Genomic DNA, 25,053 nt, shown 5'->3' with positions numbered 1-25,053 from the left:
CTGTACCAAGATCGTCAACTACCTTCAGTGACACATTTAGTGGTATAATTAGCTAAATTGTGATCATTTAAGATGCAGGTCCTGCTATTGGCTGCTTTCCTCACCTGCAGAAGTTGACATTGTCCATGAGCAGCCAATCCCCAGCTTGCAGGGCCTGGACCAGCATGCCATCCAGCCACTCAAAGCCTCCGTTACTCCAGCCGTCCTGCAGCTGGGCCAGACGCTCCTTCAACAGGGTGAAGTCCATCTGCAGCTTGGACATGTCTGGAGGAAGGGAGGGTGAGGGACACAGTACATGGTGTTTATACTACTCATACAGAGTTTATCACATGAAGATATAGGGAAACATTTTCCTCTCGCAATGACACGTGCTGTGAGCAAAATGTTATGGTTAGTGTGCTCACAGCGCCTGTGTAGAATGACCTAGCGTAGAATGACCCATTAGCACCAAAAATTTTGTGATTCTTAACTTCAAACATTCCATAAATCACCTACTCATACACCATCACTATGATTCTAGTGTTAGTCTGTTCCAGAGAGAGCTACACCCTCAGGTTGCTGCCTGTTCCTGACATTACCTGTGAACACCTTGAGTTTGGTGTTGAGCTTCTGCAACAGGAGGATGATGACCTCCAGTTTGTTGAGAGCTTCGGAGGTCACTGTCCCGCCGGTCCTCTCCAGGCCCTCCTCCTTCAGCCAGCGACAGAACAGGCTCCAGGTCTTCAGCAGGAACTCTGTGTCCTGGACCCCTGCCCCGTCCAATGACATCAGACCTCGCCGTGTTACCATGGCAACGATGTAGTCCACGTTCTCCAGCACCTGCTGCCATGGCCGCACGATGTCAACCTGGAAAACAGACCCAACCAGCTTGTAATACAACCCTCTATATTAAGATATCAAGAGTGTTAATAATCCCAAAGGATTTACATTGATTACTATATTTAGTTCCCAGCTTGGTCTCTCTTTGAGACTCTGTGACTAGACTGGACTAGTTACCTGTTCAAACCCTCCCAGCAGCTCGGTGGTGTCCATGGCACTGTTCATGGCCATGACCCGGAGGCGGTGTCCGGTGAGCAGGGCCAGGAGGCGCACCAGGCTGGACTTCCCGCTGGCCGTGGGACCCACCAGCACCGCCATCCAGCCCTTCTCCACACACTTCATCAGGGACTCCAGGGGTCGCAGTGCCTGGTGGGTGATAGACAGAAGGGGGTCTAGGGCCACAGGGGATCCACCGCTACGCTGGAGGACAGAGAATCCCACCTGGATGACAGGGAGAGAGGAGGATGAAGACAAGGTTTAATTCACTATGTGGATAGCTAGCTCTGAATGAAATGATATGACACCATGTACAGCCAGTACATATGATTAATTCAAAAGATTACTTGATAATATCTTTTAACCCAAAACTGGATGGAGTTTGCAACATGACTGACCTGCAGATTGAGTGGAGTGATGTGGAATTGTCTTGATCCGGTGTAAGGCTCAAAGTCCTCCCCAAACACTTTCCTGAACACAGATAGCACCTGAAGACAAAACATGTGATGAGATAAACAGGAAGTTTGAACACAAACCCACTGAGTAAAGATAGTGCATATGTACAGGAGTTGTAGTCTACATACCTGGGTCTTGTCTGCCTCGGTCCTCATCCTGTCAGCGTACACCAACCCCACGTGCTGACCCGGGTTGAAGAACCCTGGTGATTGGTCGGTCTGCATCAGCTGACACCAGCGGAACATGTCGCGCAGATTGAACTCCCAGGGGCCTCCTTTTTGACCCCACTTCCTCTCCACAGATACATCAAGGACCAGCTGACAAAATCAAATAGAATACAACTTTATTGTCCATCGAAACTGAATTGTTCTTTTTACTGTCTTTTTAGGGGAACAGTGGTAAGCAATGTTAGTGGCTGGGCAAAATGGTGTTTAAGACAGCAAAAAATGACTAGTTGACTAAATATGGTGGCCAACACTGAAATTGGGGGGGGTCCTAAAACCTAAAAGTCCCCAAAATAAACCAGAGTGACTGTGGTAAACCCCCTCCCACTAATGGTTATAAATGTGAAGTACATCGGCTGCTGCTCTACAGGCTGGTGGCCAGTGTCCTTGGCTGGAACAGCAGGGTCAAATTGGACACATGTAATCTTCCCAATAGTCAATGGTCACAGAGCAAAAAAGCCTATCAAGTCTTTTTACAACCAGTTGTTTTAAAAGAGATAAAATGGAAGCCAATGTAAAAGGACTCCTCTACCTACCCGGTTGTTGAACTGCACCATTTTAGAGATGATCTGATTGTCAATGTTCGGGAAGATGGCGTCTCCTATAAATTCCATGTCCTCACTGGTCAGCTGATCCACAAACACCTGAGAAAACAGTTGAAATTCCAATACAATTTCACAAAAATACTAAAATATATGTTCAACCATACTATTTATTCAACATATCAATACATAATATATCTAAAATAATTGGCTAGCTCTTTATATCTTACCTGAGTGAATCTGTTGAGGAAGGATTTGGGCAGGCCCTTGCGCCCCCCTCCTTGAGTGAAGGGGTTCTGGCAGCCAAAGATCTTTGTCTTCTCGTGTTGTACCTGGAAGCTCATGCCCAGCTCTGGGATGTAGATCTCAGCACGGTGGTCAAAGCAGGCGTTTAACCCCTCCAGCACGGACTGAGAGGCCAGGTTCAACTACACAGGAGTAGAGAAAAATAGATGCGTGATTATCCAAGAATTGTGTCATACAAAATTGTATTCTTCTCCATACAATATTTTACTTTCTCCTAAAGCTTTATTCTATTCTGGAGTCCCACTCAAGAATTGATGTAACCTGAAACAATGCAAATTCCCTCTCAAGTTGACATGTCTATTAACTGGTGAGTAAAAAAAAAAAAAAAACATGATTCCATACCTCATCCAGGACAATCCAGTGTCCAGCCTTCAGTCCAGCCAGGAGAGGGCCATCACGCCATGCAAACTCTCCCCCTTTCCCTCCTTCCACAGGCAGGTCGGTCCCAAACAGGTCTGTCACATCCTGTCAGGAAAGGAAATGACATCATACATAGGTTTAGAGTGCCATCACTGGTGTTTTTAATTCCTCCCTTATGGTGCATTTCACAATATTATGCATTTAAAACAATAACAGTACAATATGGCAATAACATGCATCTATAAAATCTATACTGAACAAAAATATAAAACGCAACATTCAACAAGTTCAAAGATTTTACTGAGTTACAGTTCATATAAGGAAATTGGTCAATTGAAATCAATTCATTAGGCCCTAATATCTATGGATTTCACATGACTGGGAACACAGATCTGCATCCTTTGATCACAGATACCTTTAAATAAAAAGTTGATCAGGCTGTTGATTGTGGCCTGTGGAATGTTGTCCCACTCATCTTCAATGACTGTGCATAGTTCCTGAATATTGGCGGGAACTGGAACATGCTGTTGTACACATTGATCCAAAGCATCCTAAACGTGTTCAATGGATGACATGTCTGGTGAGTATGCAGGCCATAGAAGAACTGGGACATTTCCAGCTTCCAGGAACTGTGTACAGATCCTTGCGACATGGGGCCGTGCATTATCATGCTGAAACATGAGGTGATGGCGGCGGATGAAAGGCACAACAATAGGCCTCAGGATCTCGTCATGGTATCTCTGTGCATTCAAATTGCCATCGATAAAATGCAACTGTGTTCATTGTCCGAAGCTTATGCCAGCCTATACCATAACCCCACCATGGGGCACTCTGTTCACAAAGTTGACATCAGCAAACTGCTCGCCCACACAACGCCATACATGTGGTCTGTGGTTGTGAGGCCGTGTTAGATTCTCTAAAAACGGCGTTGGAGGTGGCTTATGGTAGAGAAATTAACATTAAATTCTCTGGCAACAGCACTGGTGGACATTCCTGCAGTCAGCATGCCAATTGCATGCTCCCTCAAAACTTAAGACATCTGTAGCATTGTGTTGTGTGACAAAATTGCACATTTTAGAGTGGCCTTTTATTGTCCCCAGCACAAGGTGCACCTGTGTAATGATCATGCCATTTAATCAGCTTCTTGATATGCCACACCTGTCAGGTGGAGAAATGCTCACTAACAGGGAAGTAAGCAAATGTGTGCACAAAATCTGAGAGAAATAAATGGTTTGTTTGTATGGAACATTTTCTGGGATCTTTTACTTCAGGTCATGAAACAACACTCTACATGTTGCATTTATATTTTGGCTCAGTATAGTTTAAAAAGTTCAGACATTATGTAACAATACAACATAGTATTCACCAGTGGAGGTTGCTGAGGGGAGGACGGCTCATAATAATGTCTGGAACGGAGTAAATAAAGTGGTTAAAACCATGTGCTTGATATCATTCCCCCTATCTTGCTTCAGCCATTACCACAAGCCCGTCCTCCCCAATTAAGATGCCACCAACCTCCTGAGGTGTGCACATGTAAATAAATAGTAATCCAGACAATAACATAAAAAATGTGCATTATCATAATAAAGAGCCCCAGTGAAAGTTTGTGAACAGTTTCTTACAGTCTGCTCTGAGAGGTTGATCCTGACGAGGTGGTTCCCTGAAGCCTTTGCCAGGGCGGCCACCAGGCTGGTCTTGCCCACGCCAGGGGAGCCCTCCAGCAGCACAGGTCTCTGCAGCTTCAGGGCCCTCAGGAGCCTCTGGGCGTTAACTGCTGTGGTGCCTGCTGCTAGGGCATAGTCAGTCAGGCTCCTGCTCTCACTCTCCGGGCCTGGCAGAACACAGGAAACATTCAGTACCATTTTTACAAAAACAGATCCATTATAAACAACATGCTCTAGTCTAGGGTTGGGTTCTTAATGGCACCCTATTCCTTATATAGTGCACTATCTTTGACCAGGGTCCAATGGCCATTTGGGATGCTTCATGCTCTAATCTAGGATCAAAGTGTCCCCACCTGAGGAGATGTAGAAGGGGTCGATGCCAAAAAAGTCATCCCCCCACTGGGGCTCCCTGAGCAGGCTGGTGTCGTAGACCCTCAGTGCGTCTAGCATCTCCTGGTCCAGCTTGGTGATCCCACCCAGCTTGGTATGCAGGAAGCTCAGACAGGCCCTGCGCGCCACAAGGGCGTTCTCCGCAGCAGATACTGTTGTCCCTGTGACATCCCAAGAAGGAGAGAAAGACGTGAGATCATGTGATTGTAGCACTGAGGCCTACTAAGCATCATGAAGCATCCTACACATGCACAACTTAGGAGTTTGGTGTCCTTACGAAAGCACCAGAACATCTGCTGTGTATTTCCACATCACTATCAACAACAACAACAAGCAGTGTACTGTGACCTAGTGTCCTGGTGTCTGACCTGAGCCGATGGCGTCCACGTAGACCAGGCACGCGGCGTGGATGAAGGCAGTGACCGTGTCCAGCCGGAGGTCCCACTCAGCCTCCTCCTCGCCCTCGTCCCCCATGGTCATGAAGCCGTCGGCGTCACGTTCACACACCAGGTTGAGGAAGTTGACCCAGGACAGGATGTCCCTCACGCTGACCACGCAGCGCCGCCCAAAGTCCTGGTTGGTCAGCCAGTCAATAAAGTCCAGCATGAGCTCGGCGATGTCTCCACCTGGGTTGGGGGTCAAAGGTCATAGTGAGAGATAGCTACAACAAGGAAGTAAAATAGAAACGGATGAACTTAATAATACAGTGGGGTACGGTGTGTACCTATGAACACATTTGAGACTAAGAACAACAAAAACTGAAGAGATTATACACTCAAATGAGATACGTACAGGTATGGAGACTATTCGAGCCTATCAAATGCTACTCCTAGATGAGCAGATGTATTCTGTCTGTGGTGTGTGGAGGAGAGGAGTACCTTGGTGGTCGTTGTCATCCAATGAGAGGCTGGTCCTCAGGTTGTGCTGGATGATCTGCACCAGGTCACTGCGGCTGTTACTCTGAGGGCACCAGATCTCTGTGAACCTGTTCCTCAGCGCAGGAGAGAGCTGGACACACACACACACACACACACACACACACACACACACACACACACACACACACACACACACACACACACACACACACACACACACACACACACACACACACACACACACACACACAGAGAGAGAGAGAAATGTTAACAAGTTGGACTGATCATCTACATAACAAACAGAAGTGGTTGTGGCCCTGTATGTCCCCTCCAGAGGCAGAAATAGAATAGGATGTAATTTTAGGGGCCGGTTTAGACTCTGGCCCTGCTGGTTCATCTGTTGTAATGGTTTACCTCTTTCTTGCCGAAGTCTCCTCCAGGGTTCATGGTGGCAACCAGGCGGAAGTTCTGCTCTGCTATGATCAGCTCCACGTCATCGTCATCTCCACTTCCTTTCTCTGCCAACACCAGAGACTTCTCCGTCTCTAGGACACTGAACCAATCAGAGCAGGGTCACAGGTCAACGATATCTAATGAAGTGTTATACACTAACTATTGTGAGAAAGCGGCTCTATTACCATATCCACACTAGTATACCATTCAGAATGAAGTGATGTATTGGGCAGGGATTCTAAGCAGTACACTAGTGCGGATATTGGAACAGTCAGGGTGTGTGTACCTGTTGAGTCTCTCCAGCACAGAGTCGTCAGCCAGGGAGATCTCGTCCATGAGGAACACCCCCCCCTCCCTCATGGCCAGGACAAGGGGCCCGTCGTGCCACTCAAACAACCTGCCGTCCTCAGCATCCGCCTGTACCAACACACAACGACGGGGGGGGGGGGGGGGGGGGGGGGGTCAGTGGGACTGGCCATCTGTATCATGTACTAAAATAGCATGTTACTTTAAGCATTTTTTATTTTACTTAATTACTGTGAGTTATAATATGATGAAGTACCTTAATGCCTTATAAAGGGTTTATGAGGGTTTAGGGGCGGCAGGTATCCCAGTGGTTAGAGCGTTGGACTAGTAACCGAAAGGTTGCAAGATCGAATCCCCGAGCTGACAAGGTAAAAATCTGTCGTTCTGCCCCTGAACAAGGCAGTTAACCCACTGTTTCTAGGCCGTCATTGAAAATAAGAATTTGTTCTTAACTGACTTGCCTAGTTAAATAAAAGGTAAAAAAATATATATATATATACAAAAGAGGGTTCATAACTTACAGTTCATTTAAATTGTGACCATTAACGGTGTAGTATCTACCTGGTGTGTCCCAGTATGTCTGACAGGACGCAGGCCCCCCAGGAAGTCAGACGTCTCCATGTGCAGGTGACAGTTGAGGGAGAAGAACTTCTGTCCGGCCAGCGCAGCAAACAGCTGGCAGATGGTGGTCTTACCGCACCTGGGGGGAGGAGAACCTGTGTTCTAACTGATCGGTCTTTCTGGAGGTTTAGGCTAGTACGTTACTGCAGGGGTTCCCAAACTTTTTTACTCAGGCCTCCTCTTCCAGCATTGGGGAAAATCCCACGCCCCACTCCGTGCGCACATCTATTTCCATGGGCACAAGCACTGTTCATGACACAAACTGTTCACACCCCTCTTGTTGGCGGAGATAACATTTTGCAGGTTTACAGCTTATTTCCTGCAATTCCATACATTTTGTCATGTCTAATTTGATTAGAGTGACTCGAACATCTACAAAATCTACGGGCTAAACAACCTAGCTATAAAAAGTTAGCTGACACACTGATCAATACATTTCTGACTATAGCTAAATAGCTCTCTAAGGTCTGCAATGACTGACATGACAAGAGGAAAACTGATGATGCACTACTCAATTTCGAAATCGCCCCTTGTGCATTCTACTATTACAACTTTCAAGAGTAGGTTGAACGCCAGACTGAGTTCCCCCCAGGGGGCGCGCCCCACAGTTTGGGAACCACTACGTTACTGTATTGGCTTCAGGAGAAGTGGACACAGTTAGGAGAGCTTTGTCTTTCTGTAGTACGTACTAACCCATTCACTTCACCTACTGCTCGCTTTACAGATTTAATTGACAATTGGAGAGATTTCCACAATCAGGAACTTAGGATGAATCCTACCCAGTGTCTCCCACCAATAGAACAGACTCCCCGAAATGCAGGGCCCGTCCCACCAGCACGGCCAGTCTCCTCATCCCCCGCGTCCACACCACGTGACGGAACTCCTCAGGCACGCCCGCGATGCTGTCCACGAACGGACCTGCCATTCACAATAAACCAGATTAACTCTGACACACTGGCCAATACAAATAGCCTAATAAACCTTATCAAAATCATTAGCAGATAAGTATGTTACAAAGGGAGGTGGTATCATTCCAGGACAACACCACATGATGGACAATCCATCCACTTCACACTCAATATTTATGTTCACACTCCATTGACCCCACATAATGGGGAATAGTGATACACTGTACCTTGTTGTCTCAACATTGAAAGTACATATTTATGCATGTGTAGCCAAGAGTTGAGGTTTCTCTCATTCCCTATATGCCCTTATAAGACACCATATTCACACTGAACATTCTCCATTCCACATTCATATTGAACATTCTCCATACCACATTCATCTTGAACATTCTCCATACCACATTCATCATTCCACATTCATCTTGAACATTCTCCATACCACATTCATCTTGAACATTCTCCATACCACATTCATCTTGAACATTCTCCATTCCACATTCATCTTGAACATTCTCCATACCACATTCATCTTGAACATTCTCCATACCACATTCATCTTGAACATTCTCCATACCACATTCATCTTGAACATTCTCCATACCACATTCATCTTGAACATTCTCCATTCCACATTCATCTTGAACATTCTCCATACCACATTCATCTTGAACATTCTCCATTCCACATTCATCTTGAACATTCTCCATACCACATTCATCTTGAACATTCTCCATACCACATTCATCTTGAACATTCTCCATACCACATTCATCTTGAACATTCTCCATACCACATTCATCTTGAACATTCTCCATACCACATTCATCTTGAACATTCTCCATACCACATTCATCTTGAACATTCTCCATTCCACATTCATCTTGAACATTCTCCATACCACATTCATCTTGAACATTCTCCATACCACATTCATCTTGAATATTCTCCATTCCACATTCATCATTGCACATTCTGTATTTTGACAGAACAGTTGTAGTCACAGTAGTGCTTTCCTGTGTTGTTGACACACTCCCCCAATATGAACTGTTTGTGAATGAGCAGGGTCATGCACACAGTTGGGTCAGGGGCAAAAGGGCATGTTGGTGTGTGTGTGTGTGTGTGTGTGTGTGTGTGTGTGTGTGTGAGAGAACCAGGCTCTACTTACTAAACTGTGTGGTGAGTTGTTGCTCTGAGAACAGGGTGTCAGAGTTCACCGTCCTCTTGAAGTGTTTCTCCAGGATGGACTGGATAGTGGAAGCCTCCTCTGGCTTCCTGACCCGCCCAGCCAGCAGCATGAACCCTGAGACACACACACACTTCAACAATCCTAAATACTTAGGTGAAAAGACATTACCATTGAAGTGAAATGGAACATGATTTCACACATAAATCACACTGAAAAACAACAGATAGAGAAAGCAATAGAGACAAAAGCGGATGATAGTTTGTCGTATAAGACGGGACGAAATTGCTGCTGTGATCCTATTGGGGCTTACCGTCATCAGCCAAATGTTGCAGCCAATCGCGGGAGGCATCTGTCTGCTCCTCCAGCCGATAGCGGTCGGCCCAGCGGAAGAGATCTCTCAGGGTGATGAAGCCATGTTTCCCAGCAAACACTGTAGATCCCCTGCGAAGAGACTACACACACACAGTGAGTTATAAAAGTATAACACAACATTACCTTATTGCCAATGAGTTAGCATATGAAAGGAGATGAAATATGAGACAGTCACCTGGAGATCCTGCATGACTTTGACCAGCTTGGAGCAGTAGGATGGAGGAAGACTACATCTCTGGCAGAGGATGGTCTCTAGCTCATCACTAGGCAACTCGTCAAAGTGAAGCTCCACAAAACGATTCCTGAAGGCCCTGGACAGCACCTGAGGGGAGAGAAATTATATTGCACTCGCTGAGACCTGGTCTACAAAACTACACTTTCATCACCATCCTAATTCCTGTGCCCGAAGGAACAGATCCCATAGTACTCAATGAGCGTAGAAAATGTGTGCTTGCTTTTCTTGCACTATTTATGGCTGTGAAATAACCAAACTACACTATCCCAATTGAATCCTAATAACCCACTATGGCCCGAGTCACACGTACCTTTCTGCCTCCGTAGAGACCAGGAGGATTCTGGGTAGCAAACAGCATGAATCGGGGGTGCGCTTTGATCACTTCCTGTGTCTCTGCGACAAACAGCTCCCTGTTGTCATCCAGCAGTCTGTTGAGGGCCTCCAGGACGTCAGTAGGGGCCAAGTTCAACTCATCCAGAATAATCCAGTATCCTTTCCTAATAGCGTCAATCAGAACGCCTACAGGGGAAGCATACAGAGACACACACGCAGAAGCACACACACAAAACGAAGACATTACACCGTGATCATGAACAGAACAGTCTGTGTGAGACACTGACTGCAGGGCTACAGTGTAGAACTGGCCGTACCCTCTTTGAAGACCAGCTTGCCCTTGCCGTCAGAGGAGTAGCAGCCCATGTACTCCTGGATGTCTGTGTGCTCGTGGTTGTTGATCCTGACACACTGGTTCCCCGTGGCAGCTGCTATCCACCTGACCAGGCTGGTCTTTCCCACCGAAGTCTCTCCTTGGATCAGGACGGGGTGGCTCCTGAAGAACAAACAAATATAGAAACAGAATATTTCTAGTAGATCCGGTTAGTGTCTGTTTCAATGTGCACTTAGTGGAAGATGAATTGGCTGACCTCAAGTGTAGAGGTCATGGATTTGTCCCTAATGGCACCCTTTCCCTAGTGCACTACTAGGGTGCCATTTGGGACGCCGACTGTGTCCAGACAAGAAGGGCAGAGAAACAATCAAGTACTTAGTGGGGACGACTGATCTGTGGTGAGGTCGTGTAGAATTGACCTGTGGTGAGGTCGTGTAGAATTGGGTAGTGTCTGTTTTCAGTGTGTTTCAATTGTGCAATTGATTTTCCTTGGACTGAAGTGTGGAGGTCATGTATGCATCCCTAATGGCACCCTATTCCCTAGTGCACAAATTCTGACCAGAGCCTTGGGATTAGTGCACTATGTAGGGAATAGGGTGCCATTTGGGACGCATACCATGTGTCCAGATAAGACTAAATGAACCTCGTAATGAAGGGCAGAGAAACAATCGAGCACTGGGAACGATTGACCTGTGGTGAGGTCATGGCAACTACCCTCCACCATGACAACAGCAGCAGCAGCAACGTGGGAAAGTCATGTCATCTTTATGGCAGCAGTGATGACACAACCGATATTAGCCAATACAACTCAAGTGACGCTCACTGTGCCAGCAACAGGTTGATGATACAACAGTCAGTGAGTGGCTACTAGGACTATACCACAGGTATTGACTAGGTTGACTGATTAATTGATCCAGGGGGATGGGGGACAGCAGAAGGGGGAGTTTCCTACCCAGCGGACACCACCCTGGCCAGGTCACGCAGGTTAAGCTTGACGGAGGTAGTGAGGATGTAGCTGGGGTCCAGAGCCGGCTCCATCTCCCCCTGGGATACCCAGTAGCCCTCCATCTGAATGCAGGGCCGCCCCGTGGGCTCCGGAATGGGCTGTGGCAAAACACAGGGAGAACCATGGCTACTGAGGAATCTCATATTGAGGAATTATTAAGCTTCTTCTTAATTATCCATCTCAATTAATACAAATATGGAACCAATAAAGTCATATTACAGGCCTGCAGTATTACCTGCTTCAGAAACTTGATGTTTCCCCCCATGATGTGTTGACACACCAGTTTCTGGACCATTGGATGGGAGCTGCGGTCCAGCTGGGTAAGGAAACTCAAACAGAAGCCCTGGGAAAAGAGACCGATGGAGAATCTGGTCACATCTGAACCTATGGTCCAATCAATGAAGTTACTAAGGATATCAATATACAGTGCATTCAGGAAACTATTCAGACCCTGACTTTTTCCACATGTTTTTTTAACATGACAGGCTTATTCTAAAATGGATTAAATAGTCCCCCCTCCCCCTCATCAATCTACACACAATACGCTATATAGACAAACCAAAAACTGGTTTACAATTTTTTGCAAATACATAAAAAAATTGAAATATCACATCTACATAAGTATTCAGACCCTTTACTCAGTACTTTGTTGAAGCACCTTTGGCAGGGATTACAGCCTTGAATCGTCTTTGGTATTACGCTACTAGCTTGGCACATCTGCATTTGGGGAGTTTCTCCCATTCTTCCCTGCAGATCCTCTCAAGCTCTGTCAGGTTGGATGAGCAGCACAGCTATTTTCAGGTCTCTCAAGAAATGTTCGAGTTGGTTCAAGTCCGGGCTCTGGCTGGACAGCTCAAGGACATTCAGAGACTTGTCCAGAAGCCACTCCTGTGTTGTCTTGGCTGTGTGCCTAGGGTCTTTGTCCTGTTGGAAGGTGAACCTTCGCCCCAGTCTGAGGTCCTGAGCGCTCTGGAGCAGGTTTTCATCAAGGATCTCTTTGTACTTTGCTCTGTTCATCTTTCCCTCGATCCTGACTAGTCTCCCAGTCCCTGCCGCTGAAAAACCTCTACACAACATGATGCTGCCACCACCATGCTTCACCGTAGAGATGGTGCCACGTTTCCTCTAGACGTGACGCTTGGCGTTCAGGCCAAAGAGTTCAATCTCGGTTTCATCAGACCAGAGAATCTTGTTTCTCATGGTCTGAGAGTCCTTTAGTTACCTTTTGGCAAACTCCAAGCAGGCTGTCATGTGACTTTTACTGAGGAGTGGCTTCTGTCTGGCCACTCTACCATAAAGGCCTGATTGGTGGAGTGTTGCAGAGATGGTTGCCCTTCTGGAAAGTTCTCCCATCTCCACAGAGGAGCTCTGTCCAAGTGACCATTGGGTTCTTTGTCACCTCCCTGACCAAGGCCCTTCTCCCCCGATTACTCAGTTGCCAGGCGGCCAGCTCTAGGGAGAGTCTTGGTGGTTCCAAACTTCTTCCATTTAAGAATGATGGAGGCCACTGTGTTCTTGGGGACCTTCAATGCTGCAGAAATGTTTTGGTACCCTTTGCCAGATCTGTGCCTCGACAGAATCCTGTCTCGGAGCTCTACGGACAATGACTTCAACCTCATGACTTGGTTTTTGCTCTGACATGCATGGCTAACTGTGTGACCTTATATAGACAGGTGTGTGCCTTCCCAAATTATGTCCAATCAATTGAATTTGCCACAGGTGGACTCAAATCAAGTTGTAGAAACATCTCAAGGATGATCAATGGAAACAGGATGCACCTGAGCTCAATTTAAGAGTCTCATGGCAAAGGGTCTGAATACTTATGTAAATAAGGTACTTCTGTTTTTATTTTATAAAATAAAAATTTATATATAAATTAGCATAAATAAATAAAAATCTGTTTTTGTTTTGTCATTATGGGTATTGTGTGTAGATTGATGAGATGTTTAAAAAAATATATATTTCAGAATAAAGCTGTAACGTCACAAAATGTGGAAAAAGTCAAGGGGTCTGAATAATTTCCGAATGCACTGTATGCTTAATTAGTCAATATAAAGGATCTCGAAATCAATGCTGGGAGAGCTTTGGCCTCCTACCTCGTAGAGAGAGCGCTGGACGCTGTAGCAGGGGTTGGCTGCCACATACTTCAGCGCCCTGCAGAGGGTACGCAGGCTGTAGTGGGGATGATGTCCAGTTCCGTCCACCAGTTTGGAGGTAGTCTCCTTACGCACCATCAGGTAAAAGCTGCAGCAGCAAATACATATTTTTTATTAAAATCTATCAATTAATCAATCAAATCAGCAGTCAATATGACATGACATTCAACATGACTTTGTGGAAACTTGATGAGCCACGTGATGCATATGACAGAGGACAGTATGTAATCTGACCCCTGACCTTATAATCCCGTTGATGACGTTCTTATTGGGGTTCAGGCCTTTCAAGTAGTCAGACACCAGGATGCGCAGGTCTCCCTCATTCTCCAGCTCCTCCACATACAGCTCAGTGAACCTGGGAAAGAAAGAGAGCAGCATGTCAAACCACAGCTAGTTTGGGCCGCCAGATCCCGCCAGAACCTAGTAGGTTTGCCAGTATGCTCATAAGTTAAAGACATTTCACTCAAACACCAGGCCAGCTCAGCCCATGTTCTAACCTGTTCCGTATGCCCAGGGGCAGGTTCCTCTTCCCCACGTCAGTCGCTGGGTTCATGCAGGCAAAGAGACGGAAGTCTGGATGGCGAACCAGGGGCTCTGTACAAAAAAAAGAATTACATGTAATTCCAGTAGCAGCATCAAAGTGATCATATTTCCAAGGTCATAATCAGTTAATACCTTTATGACCAAAGCCATGACAATAATAATATGCAATTATTTACATGTAATGCAATAGTGATATAAAGTGTTATAACATGTCATAACATGCAATGGAGAGCAGTGGGAGCCTCACCAGTGTCTCCACGGTCCAGCAGCACCAGAGAGCCGGCGGTGCCCTCCAGCAGGCCACTCAGACACTCCAGAGTCTCTGCTGCAGCCAGGTTAATCTCATCCAGCAGGATCCACTCTCCCTTCTTCACCGCCTGGGCCAGAGTCCCCTGTAGAGACACACACGGTTTACGATCACAGCAGGTTGGTGAGCAACAGGGATATGTAGTGTGTGTGTGAGAGAGTGAGACGCTTTAGGTAAACCTTTACCTCCACAAAGGCAAAGACCAGTGCGGTCTCACAGGCTCTGATCTGCTGCTGTGTCTGAGCCAGCCTCACGGCCAGGGTTTCCCACTGCTCCTGCAGCAAGGCAGCTGGGGAAACCAGTACACAAAAACCCCAGACTGAGAACAGCCTAAGGCAACACTCACATTTCTGTCACAGTGAGAATAGAAGTAAGCTATTCAAGACAAGAGGGAATGAAGGTACTTATTTTGGTTGTTTTCGAAATGGCAACAATATTATCTATATGATGCACTACAGTGCCTTCCAAAAGTATTCACACCCCTTGATTTATTCCACATTCAGTTATGTTACAGCCTGGATTTAAAATTAATTAAATTTAGATTTTTTGGGGGGCACTGGCCTACACCCAATACCCCCATAATGTCAAAGTGGAATTATGTTTTACAATATTACTTTTTTTCTTTACAAATTAGTAGAAAAAATAAAAGCTGAAATGTCTTAAGTAAATAAGTATTCAACGCCTTTGTTATGGCAAGACTAAATACGTCCAGGAGTAAAAATGTGCTTAACAAGTCACATAATAAGTTCATGGACTCTGTATGCAATACTGTTTAACATGATTTTTGAATGACTACCTCATCTTTGTACCTCACATATTTAATTATCTGTAAGGTCCCTCTGTCAAGCAGTGAATTTCAAGCACAGATTCAACCACAAAGACCATGGAGGTTTTAAAGAAGGGCAACTGTTTTTAAAAACGCAGGCAATGAATACCCCTTTGAGCTTGGTGAAGTTATTACACTTTGGTGTCACTACAAAGATACAGCTGTCCTTCCTAGCTCAGTTGCCGGAGAGGAAGGAAACCGCTCAGGGATTTCACCATGAGGCCAAATCCAGAATTTAAATGGCAGTGATAGGAGAAAACTGAGGATGGATCAACAACATTGTAGTTACTCCACAATACTAACCTAATTAACAGAGTGAAAAGAAGGAAGCCTGTACAGAATAAAAATATTCCAAAACATGCATACTGTTTGCAACAAGGCACTAAATAAGGACAATAACCTAAAACACAAGGCCAAATCTACACGAGTTGCCTACCAAGAAGACAGTGAACGTTCCTCAGTGGCCGACTTACAATTTTGACTTAAAATATACAGTTGAAGTCGGAGGATTACATACACCTTAGCCAAATACATTTAAACTCAGTTTTTCACAATTCCTGACATTTAATTCTAGTACAAACTCCCTGTCTTAGGTCAGTTAAGATCACTACTTTATTTTAAGAACATGAAATGTCAGAATAATAGTAGAAAATTATTTATTTCAGCTTTTATTTCTTTCATCACATTCCCAGTCAGGTTTTCTTCCGCTTGCAAGCCTCCCCCTTTCTCCTCCAAACATAACGATGGTCATTATGGCCAAACAGTTCTATTTTGTTTCATCAGACCAGAAGACATTCCTCCAAAAAGTACTCTCTTTGTCCCCATGTGCAGTTGCAAACCGTAGTTGGCTTTTTTATGGCGGTTTTGGAGCAGTGGCTTCTTCCTTGCTGAGCGGCTTATCAGGTTATGTTGATATAGGTCTCATTTTACTGTGGATATAGATACTTTTGTACCTGTTTCCTCCAGCATCTTCACAAGGTCCTTTGATGTTGTTCTGGGATTGATTTGCACTTTTCGCACCAAAGTACGTTCATCTCCAGTAGACAGAACGCGTCTCCTTCCTGAGCGGTATGACGGCTGCGTGGTCCCATGCTGTTTATACTTGCAAACTATTGTTTGTACAGATGAACGCGGTACCTTCAGGCATTTGGAAATTGCTCCCAAGGATGAACCAGACTTGTGGAGATCTACAATTTTGTTTCTGAGGTCTTGGCTGATTGCTTTTGATTTTCCCATGATGTCAAGCAAAGAGGCACTGAGTTTGAAGGTAGGCCTTGAAAGACATCCACAGGTACACCTCCAATTGACTCAAATGATGTCAATTAGCCTATCAGAAGCTTCTAAAGCCATGACATCATTTTCTGGAATTTTCCAAGCTGTTTCAAGGCACAGTCAATTTAGTGCATGTAAACTTCTGACCCACTGGAATTGTGATACAGTGAGTTATAAGTGATATAATCTGTCTGTAAACAATTGTTGGAAAAATGACTTGTGTCATGCACAAAGTAGATGTCCTAACCGACTTGACAAAACTATAGTTTGTTCACAAGAAATTTGTGGAGTGTTTGAAAAACGAGTTTTAATGACTCCAACCTAAGTGAACGTAAACTTCCGACTTCAACTGTACCTGAAAATCTAGAGAGAAAAAAATACTCAAGAACTGAAAATGGTTGTCAAGCAATCATCAACAACCAATTTGACAAAGCTTGATTAACTTTAAAAATAATAAAAATGGGCAAATGTTGTACAATCCAGTTGTGTAAAATTCTTTGAGACCCAGAAAGATTCACAACTGTAATCACTGCCAAAGGTGCTTCTACAATATTGACTCAGGGGTGTGAATATTTATGTGAATAAGACATCCGTATTTAATTTTAAAAAATGTGCTAACATTTCTAAAAACATGTTTTCACTGTCACTATGGGGTATTGTATGCAGATAAAGACATTATTTAAAAAATGTAATCAATTTTGAATTCAGGAACCACAAATGTGGAATAAGTCAAGGGGTATGAAAACTTTCTGAAGCCATTAGGGAATAGGGTGTCATTTTGGGATGCAAACAATATCTAAAGAGTGTGGTGGTACCATTGTTTTTTTCCTGCAGCTCCGACTTGCTGAGGGCCGACTTGCAAACGTGGTCCATGAGCTTAAGGAGGTCCTGCCAGCGCTTGCCCCTGAAGCAGGTCTGAACATGGCCCAGGAAGGTCAGGTTCTGCTTGCGGGAGTAAGTCTGGGAGAACACATCCTCGAAGGCCTCACGCAGGGGCAGCAGGATCAGCTTGTGGTCCACTGGTTTATACCTTAGATCAGGGAAGAGAATATGCCTACTCAGTACCAATGCAGGCCAGTGTAATATCCCTGTCTGAATATGCTGGTATAGGTGTAAGTTCATACAAGAAAATGACTAATTCCCTTACCCTCCTAGCAGGTCAGCTGTATCACTCTGCTGGTTCATATTCACCACCCGTAACCTGTGTCCTGGAGAGGGAGAGAGAGAAGGGGAACAGAGGTGTTGGTTAGTGGGTTCCCACTGTAGCATGTTGTCTGAGAGAAGCTTTCTGGCAGAGTGTTGCGTCTCACCAGTGATTCCAGCCAGGTACTGCACAGTGGATGTCTTGCCCGTGCCCGTCTCTCCGACCAACAGAATGGGCTCGCCCTGGGTAACACACACCGCTAGCTGTTCCAAAAGCACTGCAGAGGGCCGCGTGGCAGCAAATGTCTGCTTCTCACTGTGCACATTGAGATACACATTGAGTAAAAGTGTAACCTAACCTATCTCAAATTTGACCTACAACAATTTCAACAAGCATATACTTGAAACCAGGTCAAAATATATATTAATAATACATTCATCAACAAATATACTTTTTTGTTCCCCCCAATTGTAGATTTCCAAAGGTGCCTTTCTGCTGTAGGGTTTTTGTTTTTAGTCATACGCTGAGAACTGGAATATTTTCTGGTTTATCAAAGTGTGTAGTTAGTGATCAATTCAATGTTTATTCAATCAACCAGCGGGAGTCTATTTGGCTGGGTAAGTGTTGGGCCTGGCAAAGCGACAGTAACATCTATATTGTCTAAACAGACAGGTTATGGGCACAGACTGGCAGGGCTGGCAGCTGACTCAGTGTGTTCCATAAGCAACAGCTGTCAGGCAAATATCGGACTACTAACCCTTATGTGGCCGGGTACTTAATTGACTTTAACAAATTGCGGTGCATCAGACGGCAACTCATTCAATTTAGGGTCACACATTTTGCTGACTTACTTGCAGATGCGGACCACTTCGTTCTGCTTCCGTTCCAGGGTCACTCTGCCCACCAAGGCCTCCAGCTCTGTGACAGAGATGCCAGGCTGGTACATCTGGCAGAAATGTGCAGCCTGAGAGGCACACGACCATAGAAATAAGAATGAATAGAATGGCTTGGAAGTTCTAACCTTAGAAATAAGAATTAATTCATGTATTCTTATTTCTATGGACACAACCATCATGTCAACAGTCAACAACCATCACCATGTCTGTCCAATACGGCACCCTTGGCAAATGGCACTCAAAGGGCTCTGGTCAAAAGTAGTGCATTATATAGGGAATAGAGTGCCATTTGGGACTTGCTCTATGTCAGGAGACTGTAGATCATACATCATGTCCTAAAATACGACAAACTTGTACATCAGTACTGAACTTGTTTTGATATGGTGTCAGCAGAGGCCCATCATTTCCAGTGATGCTGGATTTACCTTCTCTTTGGAGATGTTGAGCTTGCTCCCGATGACCTCAGCCATGCACAGCCTCCTCTCTGGTTGGGATAGCATAGCTGTAAAGCAGTCTAGGGCCTAAAAGGGGGGAAAGACGCAAAACAGTACAGTTAACAAGAGCATTCTTTTTTTGGGCTGCAAATTGTTAAAAGTTTCTGAAACTGTTACAGCTACATTGATTTTCCATTCAAATATGGATTGTGCCAACTCAATGAATCTATTCTCAGTCATACTAAACTAGCTTTGTTCAACCAACCTGATCCGCAGTCAGTTCTGGTTCAGGAGGCTAACCCTAAAGAGCTATGAAAAAAGTGTTGAACACTATTACGGCTAAAGGATTTTCCATCCTAACATAGATTAGGTAATAACCTTACCAGAGTCTAACCTTGCCAGTTCTACATAGCCACAGAATTCTAAGAGACAAGTTCAGAATTATCCGTGGTGAACAACAACAGTTCAAGCTGGAAAGCTTCATTAGCATAGTAAACAATGGCAGGAGGGTGACAACATTGCAATGGCAGCCTGTGCTGCTGTGACTCGAGGCTCACCTCCAAGAAGACATGTTGAGCGGAGGCAGACGAGGTGCTGTCAAAGTTACTGCTGATCCTCTCACACCATTTCAGCAGGTCTCTGTAAAATATGGAGTAGAGGTTACATAAGGGCTCTCCAACTCTGTTCCTGGAGAACTACCCTCCTGTAGGTTCACTCCAACCACAGTTGTAACTAACCTGATCCACTTTATCAACTACTATATTATTAGAATCAGGTGCGCTAGATTAAGGTTGGAGTGAAAACCTACAGGACGGTTGCTCTCCAGGAACAGGGTTGGAGAGCCCTGGGTTACATAAATATGGCAATGATAAACAGAGGAGTTGGCTTAAGGACATACAGATTTAAGACCAGGTTAAGTTTTCCATCAATGATTGGAGAAAAGATTCAGCTGAGAAACAGTTGATCCAATAGGGCCAACCATTCTGTCCTGACCTACATAAGAGCTTAGCAGGCCAGGTTGCAAACTCAAATGAAAACAACATTCAGTATGTACATTAACTGCAGAGATGCATGCAGCTCTAAAATAATAATAATCCAAGTGGCCCACAGCGGCGTATGGAAAAACATGCTCACATTTTGATTTTACACCAAGGGAAAAGCCCTGAGCCCAACACGTATACACAGGTATTCCCAGTATGAACCCTTACAAATGGGTGAAAAATGAGTGGCCTCCACAAATGAGAGGGTCAGGTCTGAACTGGTTACCTAATGATAAGGGCTGTCCTGGTGTAACGTCTAGCATCTGTGGATCCAGCTCTATAGAAAAGAACGGTCCAATCGATGGGCCATCGAGCGCAGGCAGCAGCACCCAGTGGAAAGCTAATTAAAGTCCTGAGGGCTAGCTGCCTGGTCATTTCATCTCCCAGTGGGCCAGTGCAGATCCTAATGTAAACCCCACAACCCACCTCTGCTCTGGGACGCATGTGGTGGAATGGATGGGGCCGCTGGATTTACCTGTATCTGGGGCTTGACAATTACTGTAGATCTGAGCAGCTAGGGAATCATGACAATGAGTTCATCACCAGTTCATACTGGCAGAGAGACAGTGTCATCTTTCAATGCAGCGGAAAAAATATTGTGTATAGACACCTGTGGTGGGAATCAGATAAACCATGAGAGAACTGAACATGAATAAATTGCTCATTGCAACAACATGAGACAGAAAAGCTAAAAGTAAAAAAAAAAAAAGGGGGGAGCTGAAAATAAGATCATATATTTTTTATTGTATTTAACTAGGCAAGTCAGTTAAGAACAAATTCTTATTTACAATGACGGCCTACCAAAAGGCAAAAGGCCTCCTGCGAGGACGGGGGCCTGGGATTAAAAATGAACACAATATAAATACAGGACAAAACACACATCACAACAAGAGAGACAACACAACACTACATAAAGAGAGACCTAAGACAACAACATAGCAATGCAGCAACACATAACACAGCATGGTAGCAACACAAAATAACAACATGGTAGCAGCCATAGCATGCCATTACCTCAATGACAGTCCCCTCCCTTCCAGGGACGTGGTCTTGTCCTCCAGCCTGTGATGAGACACCTCTGGGGCATGAAGACTGTCTGTGTGGCCCAGTGCCACCGGGTCAGGGTGCCTCTCTCCAGTCAGCTGGCAGTAGATGTCCAGGAGGCGCTCCACCACAACCGTTAGTTTAGGGTACCGGTTCACCAGCACCTGCACAGGCAAAGAACAACAGTTAAAGTTAAAGAGAGATTTAAAGAGAATTAAAACAATGCTTCAATTGCAAATTATATCCAAGTTTCCACAGGCAAAGAACAACATGACTGTTAGCTTCAGGAACTTCATTAGTAAGATAAAACTGGTTATTAAGTACAGTGCAATTTGGATTCTGTAGTACATTATGCTAGAAAAAAATACACTTGAAACAGAGGATACACTGGTCATATTATAGACCACAGGAAATTGATGTGGACCCCATTGGATCATGTCCTCAGTCAGCTCACCTTCTTCAGTTCCTCTCGTGCCATGTTTCCAATCTGTAGTTTAGTCCAGTACTTGTCCAAGAGAGCTGCGTGGGTATTCTGTGGCCTGTACCAGCCTCCGGCACTGTGGAACATTCTACAGATACACACAAACATCAGTTATTTTCTGTGTAAAAGGAGGATGATATTTTTAGGGTCACACGTGAGACACATGACATTCTTACCTTCTCGTAGCAAAGAATTGGAAGCCTGGAGCCACTTCAATGCAGTCCTCCCGTCCTGGGATCATCAGCTGTTTACTCTCCATCAAGGGAAGGAGTACAGATATCTGCAAGGCATACAACTCATATGATAAAATACCTTGTAGCCTTGAACCTACTACTACAGTAATAACTATATTAACAGGTCACTTCATGTAATTCCATGCGTGATTCAGCTGTGCAAAACCCCACCACATCCAGAGGAGCATGGTCAATGTCCTCCAACAGGATCCAATGTCCTTTAGAGACAGCCTGTGTCAGGGAACCTGGCTGCCACACAAACTTCCCTGGGATATCAGTACAGCGATACATCCCAAGCAACATCTGCAATAAAGCAGCAAATAGATTAGATCATTCATATCAACCGTTCAAAAACAGTAGAATGCGCTCAGAGGACGACGCTAGAGTTCCAGGAAAAATATAAAGCACCAGTCAAAAATTTGGACACACCGACTCATTCAAGGGTTTTTCTTTATTTTTACTATTTTCTACATTGTAGAATAATAGTGAAGACATCAAAACTATGAAATAATACATATGGAATCATCTAGTAACCAATAAAGTGTTAAACAAATCTAAATATATTGTATGAGATTCTTCAAAGCAGCCACCCTTTGCCTTGATGACAGCTTTACACACTCTTGGCATTCTCTCAACCAGCTTCACCTGGAATGCTTTTCCAAAAGTCTTGACGGAGTTCCCACATATGCTGAGCACTTGGTTGGCTGCTTTTCCTTCACTCTGCGGTCCAACCCATCTCAATTGGGTTGAGGTCGGGTGATTGTGGAGGCCAGGTCATCTGATGCAGCACTCCATCACTCTCCTTCTTGGTCAAATAGCCATAAGCGCAAACCAGATGGTATGGCATATCGCTGCAGAATGCTGTGGTAGCCACGCTGGTTAAGTGTGCCTTCAATTCTAAATAAATCCCTGAGTGTCACCATCAAAGCACCCCCACACCACCTCCTCCATGCTTCACGGTGGGAACCACACATGCAGAGATCATCCATTCACCAACTCTGCGTCTCACAAAGACAGTGGTTGGAACCAAAAATCTCATATTTGGACTCATCAGACCAAAGGACAGATTTCCACTGGTGTAATGTCCATTGCTCGTGTTTCTTGGCCCAAGCAAGTCTCTTCTTCTTATTGGTGTCCTTTAGTCGTGGTTTCTTTGCAGCAATTTGACCATGAAGTCCTGATTCACGCAGTCTCCTCCAAACATTTGATGTTGAGATGTGTCTGTTACTTGAACTTTGTGAAGCATTTATTCGGGCTGCATTTACTGAGGCTGGTAACTGAAATGAACTTATCCTCTGCAGCCGAGGTAACTCTGGGTCTTCCATTCCTGTGGCAGTCCTCATGAGAGCCAGTTTCATCATAGCGCTTGATGGTTCTTGCGACTGCACTTGAAGAAACTTGAAAAGTTATTGAAATGTTCCGGATTGACTGACCTTCATGTCTTAAAGTAATGATGGACTGTTATTTTACTTTGTTTATTTGAGCTGCTCCTGCCATAATTTGGACAGGGTCTTTTACTAAATAGGGATATCTTCTGTATAGCACCCCTACCTTGCCACAACAACTGATTGGCTCAAACGCATTAAGCAGAAAATCTATTATTTTAAAAAGGCACACATGTTAATTGAAATGCACCTCATGAAGCTAGTTGAGAGAATGCCAAGAGTGTGTATAGCGTATATACCGTCAAGGAGGTGTGTAAACAAAACTCCTTAAAAATTTGGCAAGATAAGAAGTTGGGGTATGGGGGAGACAAAATACTGAGACCTACATATAAAAACAATTTGGTTTACCCAAAGCTGTCATCAAGGCAAAGGGTGGCTACTTTGAAGAAGCTCAAATATAAAATACTATTTTGGTTACTACATGATTGATATGGGGCGGCAGGTAGCCTAGTGGTTAGAGCACTGGGCCAGTAACCGAAAGGTTGCTAGATCATATCCCCGAGCAGACAAGGTAAAAATCTGTTGTTCTGCCCCTGAACAAGGCAGTTCACCCACTGTTCCTAGGCCATCATTGAAAATAAGAATTTGATCTTAACTGATTTGCCTAGATAAATAAAGGTACATTTATTTTAATTTTTTATGATTTCACGTGTTATTTCATAGTTTTAATGACTTCACTACTATTCTACAATGTAGAAAACAGTAAAAATAAAGAAAAACAATTGAATGAGTAGGTACAGTTGAAGTCAGAAGTTTACAAACACCTTAGCCAAATACATTTAAACTCATTTTTCACAATTCCTGACATTTAATCCTAGTAAAAATTCCCTGTCTTAGGTCAATTAGGATCACCATTTTATTTTAAGAATGTGAAATGTCACAATAATAGTAGAGAATTATTTATTTCAGCTTTTAATTATTTCATCACATTCCCAGTGGGTCAGAAGTTTACATACACTCAATTAGTATTTGGTAGCATTGCCTTTAAATTATTTAACTTGGGTCAAACGTTTCAGGTAGCCTTCCACAAGCTTCCCACAATAAGTTGGGTGAATTTTGGCCCATTCCCCCTGACAGAGATGGTGTAACTGTGTCAGGGTTGTAGGCCTCCTTGCTCACACACACAAATTTTCAATAGAATTGAGGTCAGGGCTTTGTTATGGCTACTCCAATACCTTGACTTTGTTGTCCTTAAGCCATTTTGCACAACTTTGGAAGTATGCTTGGGGTCATTGTCCATTTGCAAGACCCATTTGCAACCAAGCTTTAACTTCCTGACTGATGTCTTGAGATGTTGCTTCAATATATCCACATAATTTTCCTCCCTCATGATGCCATCTATTTTGTGAAGTGCACCAGTCCCTCCTGCAGCAAAGCACCCCCACAACATGATGCTGCCACCCCCGTGCTTAAAGTTTGGGATGGTGTTCTTCGACATGCAAGCCTCCCCCTTTTTCCTCCAAACATAACTATGGTCATTACAGCCTAACAGTTCCATTTTTGTTTCATCAGACCAGAGGACATTTCTCCAAAAAGTACGATATTTGTCCCTATATGTAGTTGCAAACTTTAGTCTGGCTTATTTATGGCGGTTTTGAAGCAGTGGCTTCTTCCTTGCTGAGC

At 44.5% G+C, this 25,053-nt stretch overlaps 1 protein-coding gene across 1 annotated transcript in view; it reads right to left on the bottom strand.

The window, feature by feature from the left end:
- LOC120024219 (midasin-like) overlaps positions 1–25,053 on the bottom strand; it is a 59,613-nt gene that overhangs the window by 31,394 nt on the left and 3,166 nt on the right. The window contains 39 exon segments of the mRNA XM_038968415.1: positions 105–264; positions 579–846; positions 997–1,260; positions 1,434–1,523; positions 1,620–1,808; positions 2,252–2,359; positions 2,488–2,685; positions 2,906–3,028; positions 4,546–4,754; positions 4,941–5,138; positions 5,346–5,439; positions 5,485–5,603; positions 5,856–5,985; positions 6,270–6,408; positions 6,595–6,725; positions 7,176–7,314; positions 8,015–8,118; positions 9,295–9,443; positions 9,640–9,781; positions 9,877–10,023; positions 10,247–10,455; positions 10,587–10,765; positions 11,556–11,707; positions 11,845–11,952; positions 13,706–13,853; positions 14,007–14,120; positions 14,263–14,359; positions 14,556–14,700; positions 14,801–14,904; positions 17,529–17,743; positions 17,861–17,921; positions 18,024–18,172; positions 18,709–18,821; positions 19,179–19,274; positions 19,745–19,826; positions 21,242–21,435; positions 21,726–21,840; positions 21,929–22,032; positions 22,157–22,288. Of these exon segments, the coding sequence (XP_038824343.1) occupies positions 105–264; positions 579–846; positions 997–1,260; positions 1,434–1,523; positions 1,620–1,808; positions 2,252–2,359; positions 2,488–2,685; positions 2,906–3,028; positions 4,546–4,754; positions 4,941–5,138; positions 5,346–5,439; positions 5,485–5,603; positions 5,856–5,985; positions 6,270–6,408; positions 6,595–6,725; positions 7,176–7,314; positions 8,015–8,118; positions 9,295–9,443; positions 9,640–9,781; positions 9,877–10,023; positions 10,247–10,455; positions 10,587–10,765; positions 11,556–11,707; positions 11,845–11,952; positions 13,706–13,853; positions 14,007–14,120; positions 14,263–14,359; positions 14,556–14,700; positions 14,801–14,904; positions 17,529–17,743; positions 17,861–17,921; positions 18,024–18,172; positions 18,709–18,821; positions 19,179–19,274; positions 19,745–19,826; positions 21,242–21,435; positions 21,726–21,840; positions 21,929–22,032; positions 22,157–22,288 (5,618 nt within the window).

The sequence above is a fragment of the Salvelinus namaycush genome, chromosome 29 (assembly GCF_016432855.1).
Source record: "Salvelinus namaycush isolate Seneca chromosome 29, SaNama_1.0, whole genome shotgun sequence".
Classification (NCBI taxonomy): domain Eukaryota; kingdom Metazoa; phylum Chordata; class Actinopteri; order Salmoniformes; family Salmonidae; genus Salvelinus; species Salvelinus namaycush.
Note: the sequence above shows the minus strand (reverse complement) of the source record. Positions and strands in the feature narration are given on the sequence as shown.